The sequence below is a fragment of the Trachurus japonicus genome, chromosome 18 (genome assembly GCF_045865225.1).
Source record: "Trachurus japonicus isolate A0001 chromosome 18, Traja_1.0".
Classification (NCBI taxonomy): Eukaryota; Metazoa; Chordata; class Actinopteri; order Carangiformes; family Carangidae; genus Trachurus; species Trachurus japonicus.
The window spans coordinates 13,750,855-13,760,139 of record NC_140924.1 but is presented as its reverse complement, the minus strand read 5'-3'; the positions used below and the strand labels follow the sequence as shown (position 1 = coordinate 13,760,139).

Below are 9,285 nucleotides of genomic sequence, written 5' to 3'. Positions count from 1 at the left end.
CCACACTGAAGCACTGAGATACGGGAGGAGCTTTAAAACAAGGACAAGCAACAACAAACCTGTGAGAGGAAATCGTTGTAATTAAAGATAATAAAAAAAAGTCCAACCACAGAGAATCGAGCCAACAAATCAAACCTGCTCTGCTGGATTGAGACCGTACATGTCTCCCATAATAAAGCTAAAAACATTTTTATTTCAGTCCAGCACATGCTCACAGTTTATTATCCAGACTTTGCTGAAACATTTTTGGCTTCAGGAAGATGTCATAAAAAAGAAAAAAAAGAAGACAAACAGAGAGAGAGAGAAACTCGTTGATCATTTTGTAAAAATATTTTATGTAACAATTTAAAAGTAATAACACACAGCAAAAGACATTCAACCCAACATGAGCGGGCTGGGGTGTGTCCTGCGAGCCCCTCCTGCCCCCGAGGGAGCGTCCGTCCGTCCGGTCCTCCACCATGTAAACAGTGTTGTGAGAAGCTGCTGCAGGCTCTGCTTCGTCCTCCGCCGCCGCCGCGCTGCACGAGACGTTTCCTCAGACTTACACACAATAAATAAAAATAAAATTAAAAAAAACCTACAAAGATGGAGGAGTCGACGACGTGTGGTAAACTTAACATGAGGAGATTTTTCAAGCGTTGGGGGACACACCCCAGGTATGAAGAGACCTCTTTGGCACAAAACACAAACTGTAAACAAAACGGCAGTCATTACAAAATGCATTTTTTTTTTATACGTATATATATACACACAGAGACGGCATCAACAGATTAAAAAAAAACAAAAACAAAAAACAGACAATCTTTCTTTTAAAAAAACAAAAAAACTGATTTGGCAAATGTGACCGTCCCCCAGCGATAACACTTGTCTCAGTCTGCAAGGCGTCCGTGCAAAACCGCGTCGTTGTGGCTAATGTTAGCGCGCTGGGAGAAGCAGGGAGGGGGGAGGAGGAGGAGGAGGAGGAGGAGGGAGGAGGCGATGGGGAGGGGAAATTTCTTTTTTTTTTAGTCTAAACCGGTCCGGGTCCTTGTTTGTTCTCTGGTTTTTAAAACTTTGTGTTCATCCTCCGGTGTGTGTGTGTGTGTGTGTGTGTGTGTGTGTGTGTGTGTGCGACAGCTCTGTGGTTCACCAGCCAAAGTCTCTTTAGTGCAAATAGGCTGTCAGCTGCCGCCTCTTCCTCCTCCTCCTCCTCCTCCTCCTCAGAGAGGGGTGGAGGGGGGAGGAGGGAGGGAGGGACGGAGGAGGAGAAGGTCATTTTCTTGGTGGAAGTGAGGCTGTGTTTGGTTTGGCACCTGGGACCGGTCTGAAAACAGACAGAGAGAAGAAGGAGAGGAAGAAGAAGAGATTCAAACTTGAGGTTAATACAGGACATTAAAAGCAACACGACCCACAGGCCACTAGTGGGGTCAGATGTGATGTGTTCAGGGTCTGTTAAGCGTTGGAGTTAAGCCTGTTTGCCTTGATATACGACTGAAACCATGACAACTGACAGCTGTTATCAGTGAATTAATCTGCTCTATTGCTTCGGTCTCGCTGTGTGATCCAGATGTGCTGCAGGTCTCCAGACCAGATGTGGGATGACCAGACATTGTGGAGGATTGATGTTTGGGTTGATCCCAGTTCAGCGTGAGGTCGTCGGCGTTGTGTTGTGGCTTTCACGTCTAACAAACACAGTGTTACCAGCCAAGTGTGTGTGTGTTGAAAACAAAGGATCAGGAGAAGTGGAGAGTCTGAGAACCAGCTCTGCACGACCGTAGCTAATGATCCGTGGGACAACGGGGCCACGGTTTGAAACAGGGTTCACCCAAAGGATGATGGGAAACCGGGCAGATTCTGATTTATCCTCGATGCAACTGAAAGCTCATTCGCCACACTATGAAACAATAACGTATAATTATGTAGCTTTACAACACATGAAGCAAATACTCTGAACTACTTGCGCTTTGAGCTGTGTCTGGAAAGTAGTTCTGGCTGCATTTACCTCGAAAACAACTCTATCTCGTAATGTTACATGATTATCTTACTGTACACCTGAGGGTTCCACAGTCGATCGATTGTTTTAAAAAGGGCCTCAAAACGTACCTTTTTAAAAAATCTTTTCATCTGTAATTGCTCGCTCAAGATAACTGTTTTTAACTCTTGTTTTTAACAGTATTTTTCTTTTTTGGTTGCTGTTGTAGCACTTTGAGATTTTTTGGTAAATATTAAGTGCGTTACAAATAAAATTCATTATTAGTATTATTATTATTATTATTATCTCATAGCGTGGTGAATGTGCAGGTCACAACTTGTCCACCAGAGCGTTTTGGAGTTGTTGGATTGTGTATTTGATGAGTTTGATGAGGGAAAGGCGAAAGTGTACTGTGCACTGCCACTGTGTTCACTGAGCAGCTCACATCTCTGCCCCGCCGATCTCAACACAGCATGCACCGATAATTAAAGCAGAAGTAAGTGGAATATTTGTGTTAATATAAGTCTTAAATAGTTCTATCTTCCGACAGCAATCACTTATATAGAGTGTTTGGTCTGAAACACGGGTCTGTCAGTCCCTCTGCTCTGCTGTAAGCCGAGGAGAAAACTTTCCTTGTATCCTACAACCTTTATCCAATGAGGAGAGAGAACGGCATAAAGGGGCGGTCCTCTCTGTGTGTGCAGCCAAGGGATGCGCGTGAATATGGTGACCTAGGGACGAGGGCGGGGACTGCTAACTCCATCGGCTGACAGAAAGTTAGCCAAAACGACCGGATCGCTTACTTCTGCTTTAAATATAATGAACCTACTGCTCTGACTATAGGGATTATGGTGATAGGAGGATTTGCCAAAAAATGTTGAACTATCCCTTTAAGTCTTGTGTGTGTGTGGGTGTGCATACCTGAGAGCTCTGAGAGGAGGGATGGCTGAGACTTTGCCCACAGGTTTGGGTCCCACCGCTGGAGGCATCATGACCAGCAGACCTGTAGACGGTTTGGAGACGGCGGGTAAGGCCGCGCCTCTGGCCGGGCTGAGGGGGAGCGGCCGCTGAGGAGCGAAGGGCGACGACCGGGGCTGCAGCTCAGACACCAACTACAACACAACACAACAAACACACGTTTAGACAGAGATGGACAGAGTAGCTACTCGACCTCAGAACTTGAGTAAGAGTACAAATACTACTGGTCAAAATTTACTCTCACTTTTCTTGAGAAAACACTGTCATAAACATCAATGAATACTTATGACAGCTGTCGTTAAGTGTCATTTGGTAAGTTATGTCACTTTTGATGCAAAGTTGACATGTTTTTGTTCTGACAACTTGACATAAAGACAATTTAAACTGTCATAGCAGACCAGAATTGCCAAACTTTAAAAATTATGTCAAGTTCTCATAACAAGGACATCTCAAACAATGTCAACTTTGCATCAAAAGTGACATAACTTAAAGAATGACACTTAACGACAGCTGCCATAAGTATTCATTGATGTTTATGACAGCTGTTATGTCATGGTTATGACAGTTTTATGTCAATCTTATGAATACCTATTCAAGTAAAGTGTTACCAAAAGTACTTGCTTTTAAAGGTACTTAAGTATCCAAAAGTACATGCTTTTAAATTTACTTTAAGTAAAAGTAAGAGTAAGAGTAAATTTTTCACATCAATGAATTACTATATTTTTTTCTAAATTTAAGGACCTTTTAACTCTTGTTTCTGATAATTAACTCACTGATGATGTGCTGCTTTTAGGGGTCAGGGTTTCCTTCTTTGACAAACACAGCTTGTGTCCAATAGTATTTTAGAAAAAAAAAAAAAAAAGGGCAGACCTGAAAGTAACGAGTACTTTTCAGCCTTCCTAGAAATTAACTCAGGTAAAAGTAAAGATATTTGTCTTGGAAATGTATTCAAGTAAGAGTAATAAGTACCAAATAAATCTAATACTCAAGTAAAGTACAAATCCTCTGGATATGTACTTAAGTACAGTACCCAAGTAAATTTACTCCGTTACTGTCCACCACTGCGTTTAGATACCCAGAATCCCTAAATCTGAGAAGTGTGGGAGATGCATAAGGAGAAATTGAGAAAACATCTTTGTTTTTTGGGATCGGTACCAACGCGGATCAGCGCTAATTCCCTGGCACATGGGCGCAGCGGGGACTGGGACTCGAGTCCAGTCTCCGTCTGGACGGGGTCCAGGACGCCTCCTGAATGTGTTGCTCTACTGTAGTAGCTGATAAGAGGGATCTTCTCTCCCACTTCACGCAGGTAACAGATTAGAAATTACCACCGCAGCAGCAGCACAGCTCTGAGATCAGATCATGAAGTAAAACTCCTGTGAAATATCGGATATTTGCCTCAGATGAGAAAAAGCAGTGCAGCGTTTAGGAGTTTATCTAATTCAAAGGCTTTTTTTTCCTTTTTTTTAACACTTCATAGAGGGGCACTGATGAGAGCACAGGACTGATCAATAGAAAGCAATCATACTGTGTTTTTTTTTTTAAGTTTTCCGACTGGTGAGTCCGGCAGGTTTCTCATTAGCTCCGTGTGTTTGGAAATTACACAAACAAATTATGAAATTAGCTGCAGTCACGTCAACACCCGCCCACCACAGCAACACGGTGGGTTTGATGCTGCCTGGATTCAGTGAGTCATGTTTTTATGGTATATTTGTTTATATTTCGGTGCATTTGTATTAAAGGAGCGACAACTGAGCATCTGTTTGTGTGTGTGTTTTTTTTTAACATCACTGCATAAAAAAAATGTCCAAACTCACCAGTGGAGAGCGCGTGGGGTTGAGGGGCAGAGGTTTCTTGGGTGGAGTGAGTCTCTGAGGGGTCTGGGGGGATTTGGGTGGAGCCGCTGGGGGTTTTCCAGCGGGCAGCGGCGGGCGGACCGCCTTGAGGTCCCGGGGACCTCCCTGAGGAGACTGGGCCGGTCTCAGAGGACGCACAATGTTGACCGGCTGCGTGCCGTTGGACGCCAGGCCGGGTCTGAGAGGCAGCACCTCTTTGCTGGTGTGAGGAAGCTGCAAACAAAACAAACAACCAAAAAAGACGAGATGAAGTGAAATCATAAAAAAACTCAAAATGACAGACCAATCGAAAAGCAGTTTCCTTTGTATTATTTTTTAAATCCAGTCATAATTAATCATCACAAATACTTTCAAAATTGCTATAAAGGATATACTATACACTGCTCAAAAAAATAAAGGGAACACTTAAACAACACATTCACTCAATTAATGAAATATTGCAGTTTAAAATCGTTATTCAATATATAGTAGAGTGTGTTGAGAACAAAATAACATAAAAATAATCAATGTAAATCAAAATTATCATCCTAGGTTGATTTCACACGGGTGTGATATACTTGGAGTTACAATGTGTTGTTTAAGTGTTCCCTTTATTTTTTTGAGCAGTGTATATATATATATATATATATATATATACTGTATGTACTTCATCGTCATAGTTGCCTTTTTGTATTTTTGTGTTGTCTACATTATTATGTGTAATGTGCACTGTTATTGACCTGTTTTTATGTTTATGGGACTCCGGACGGAAATTAGCGTCTTGCTATAATTCGGCACATTTACATGTTTTTGTCCATTAATGTGCACTGTCCCATTCAAATAAACAAATAAAGTAAAGTAAAATAAAGGATTTATAGTCATATATTTCATTTCTTATTGGTACAATCTCAATATTCAGATCATGAATCATTTCACTGACTAGGACTTATTAGATATTTGTTAATTTCCCCAAATTAGTGTGACATAGTAAGAAGTGAAGGATCTTTAAGTTTCTGTAAACAAGATTTTAAGCAATAACACATCAGAAAACAGCTACAACTGAACTTTCTTAATGGTTTATTATGTTACAGGATAATGTTTGCTCATCTACCCATCATAAATTAGCTAGGCCTTACAATAATACAAATGTTTTCTTAGCAATGTTATATTATTATGGCTTATAATGTGATTGTATGTATTTTTATACAGTTGAGCTTCTTGTTGTGTGTTTAGTCAACACTTCCTCTGGGTGAGGGAGGAGGAGGTGTGGCAACAGTGACACCTAGTGGCCGTGACGGTTATTTACAGAACCTTTAATATTATGTACCGTATGTATATTAGGCTCTGCTTTTTTTTTCTTTCTTTTGATACACTTCTCTCATTATCAAATCCCAGCTGTTACTCTTGATATAAATAACACTGATCTTCATTGTGTTTGACAGATGCTGTGATAATAATTCACTATAATTAGTCACTTCTTCTTCTCCCAGTGTCCTTAAATGTGCTCCAACGCTGAGCCTGTAACCCCAGACAATTAAATAAAAGCAGTAAAATTAGATAACGACATGATGGAATGATGCTGAGTGTTGTGGATGTGTTGGTCACACACTATAACAAGCTGCTATAAAAAAAAAAGAAGAAAAAAAAAGAGGTGATTTAATACCAAGGTCAGGCTAATGGATGGTGTATTATTCTCTCTAATAAAAAAAAACACAGAGCACAGCAGGAGAAACAGTTACCACCCTCCTTGTTTCCTTCCCTTTACTTTCCTCCCTTCCTTCCTTTCTCGACCACACACACACGCTTCCCCTCACTCACCCCCTTGTGGCTGCTGCTGGCTTTGTTGATGGGTGCGACCACCTTCAGGTGAAAGGCAGGATTCAGATGGCCGTTCTTCCCTTTCTCCACCAATGCCTCCGTCCTGAGCAAAGAGATACAGAGAGAGAGAGGGAGAGAGAGAGAAAAAAAAACATAAAATACCCGAAAGCTGTCCGGCTTCATCACTCCTCTCCGTCTGACATTGATTTTTTTTAGTTTTTATGTGGCCCAAGGTGGGGAAAAAGAGGGAAGAGGAGTCAACATGAAGTTTGTCATTGAGCCTGATGTGAGAGGAAATGAGGAGGTGAAGGAGGACCGAGAGGACGAGGCTGTCAAACTCGGTTTTCTCCTCCACTTCTCCTCCTCCGCCGCCGCCACAAAGCGCTGCTCAGTGTGTGAGCCGCTGGGTCTCCCTGTATAATACTGTCAGGTCCTGACCTCACTATAAAGAGCGCTACACAAATAAAAACTGGATTCAATTGGATTGAATTGGACTAGTCCCTCAACAGCTCTTCACACAGATATAAGTGAACCTGGTGTTTATTATTTTCCTGCTGAGGCCTCTTCAGTCTGCAGGCTAGCTTAGAGCATTAAAGCGCCCATACTCAAGTCCTGTGTTTCATATTGAAAAGGTTGGTCTACGTGTAATAATGTTACTGAAGATAAAAGTGATTTAAAAATATTATTATTATTAGAATAAAAGGCTGAACAGAATGTGTATTAGCTTGTTGTTTGTGTTAGCTTGTCACATTGGGTCTGTCTCCACCAGGACTAAACACAATCATGTCCTCATTTAACCTTATATCTTCCTTTATGAGTGCTGTCATACACCTCGAGACAGCCTTGTCCTAACAGTCAACAATTTACACACATGCTCTTGTGTCTGTTAGCTTGTTGTTACGTGTTTTCACTTAAGTAACAACAAGCTAACACACAAAAGCAACATGTGACAAGCTAAAACACACAACAACAAGTTAACACAATGTTAAATTGTTGTTAAAACACACAACAAGTTAAACCTGTTAACCTGTTGTTGTGTGTTTTAGCTTGTCACATAGTTGCTCTTGTGTGTATTAGCTTGTTGTCTCCGGGTTGCAGTTTAGCTTAGCATTGGACGCCCCTATGGACAACCTGTGTTTTATTTTGAGGTAATTTGTCCATAAGAAGAAATATTTGTGGTTTTAATAGTGGTGTAACAGTTTCATTAATGATATAAAGTTATACAAAAAAAACAATATTATTATTATTAGAATAGAAGGCTGAACAATAGCTGAAAATTGTGTCACAGTGAAAAAATATAAAAGTGATTAACATCTTCAAAACTTTAGGATTTGTGATCTGCAGCGTCACTGCAGAAAATGCAATGTTCAATTACGGTCCGACATGAAAGATGCAACTTTTATCCAAAATACTGCAACCCCAGTTATTTGGTCATGCTGAGCTTTCTATAATATATGTATTTCTTTATCTTTACATTCACTTTCCAGGCTTCAGCTGGACTAGCTGTGTCTGCCGCCTTGCTGTTGAACTGTACATGAACTCTCCTGGCCAAGCACCAAACCCAAAAAGCGTTAAAGAGTCTTTTTTAATCACCGGAGCTGCTCAGTCCTCTGAATCATATCGTCACCGTTCATTTGGTCGCCTTCATTTAGCCACCGCTTCCTGTAAAATCCTGCTGACCCAGTATCACCAGCCTTTTTTTTTTCTCTATCTAGCATGTGGAGGGTCGAGGTCTTTAAAAGTGTTGGATCGTCTCCCGACACATTTGTGTTGTGTAAATCACAGGGGACGACCCGACTGTTTCCAGAGTCGAGCGCTAGGACGAGGCTGTCTCTTAGGCTGAGGTGTGTGGCAGCGCTCATAAAGGAAGATATAAGGGTTTATGAGGACATGGATTGTGTTTAGTCCTGATGGAGGTGAGGCCTAAAATAAAGCTGTAAATGCTGGATGTAGGGGGGTGGGATCTATCTCTCCTGGTCCATCACATTCAAGTACTTGTCTTCAAACAAATTGTTTTCTACAGTAAATCCTGGATTTACTTCTGTTTATGATAAGAAATAGGACAAAAATCTACACATAACAGAACCAGGAACCAGTGACAATGATACACAAAGGTCGAAGATAGAAAGACAGTACTTTTTGATCTTGTTCTTCTTGTTCTTCTCTCTCTGAGAAAGCCACTTGTGGTAATAGGACGTCTTTATCCTGTAGCAGTAGAAGATCAGCAGCACTCCAGGCAGGATGACCAGGAAGGCAAACAGCAGCCCCACCACCAGCCCCGTCTGACCTGTGGACACACACAGTCATATAATTACTGATTGGCCTAAAATGTCCAGGTTGATTGTTTTGTTAACACACTAACATCTTAAAGGGATAGTTCAACATTTTTGGCAAATTGGCCCATTGCCATAATCCCTATAGTCATAGCAGTAGGTTTGTTACCTTTATTTGTCGGTGCAAGCTGTTTTTAGAACGGCGGAGCAGAGCCGCGAGCTGCTCAGAGCTACGCTACGGAGGCTAATGGGATTTCTTGGTTTCCCTCGTCAAACTAATCTAATACACAATCCAACAACTCCAAAACGCTCTGGTGGACAAGTTGTGACCTGCACATTCACCACGCTATGAGATAATAACAGAACGTTTCGAGACAGAGTTGTTAAAGGGGTAAATTTATGCAAAACCGCTGATGCTCATTCCCGTAGG

General features: G+C 41.4%; 1 protein-coding gene across 1 annotated transcript in view; it reads right to left on the bottom strand.

Annotated features, from left to right (window-relative positions):
• Positions 1-315: 315 nt before the first annotated feature.
• adam19a (ADAM metallopeptidase domain 19a) overlaps positions 316-9,285 on the bottom strand; it is a 168,158-nt gene continuing 159,188 nt past the window's right edge. The window contains exons 19-23 of the mRNA XM_085758931.1: positions 8,719-8,869; positions 6,583-6,685; positions 4,747-4,998; positions 2,873-3,063; positions 316-1,303 (exon numbers count right to left, since the gene is read on the bottom strand). Of these exons, the coding sequence (XP_085615057.1) occupies positions 1,252-1,303; positions 2,873-3,063; positions 4,747-4,998; positions 6,583-6,685; positions 8,719-8,869 (749 nt within the window). The 3' untranslated portion in view covers positions 316-1,251. The remainder of the gene's footprint in view (positions 1,304-2,872; positions 3,064-4,746; positions 4,999-6,582; positions 6,686-8,718; positions 8,870-9,285) is intronic.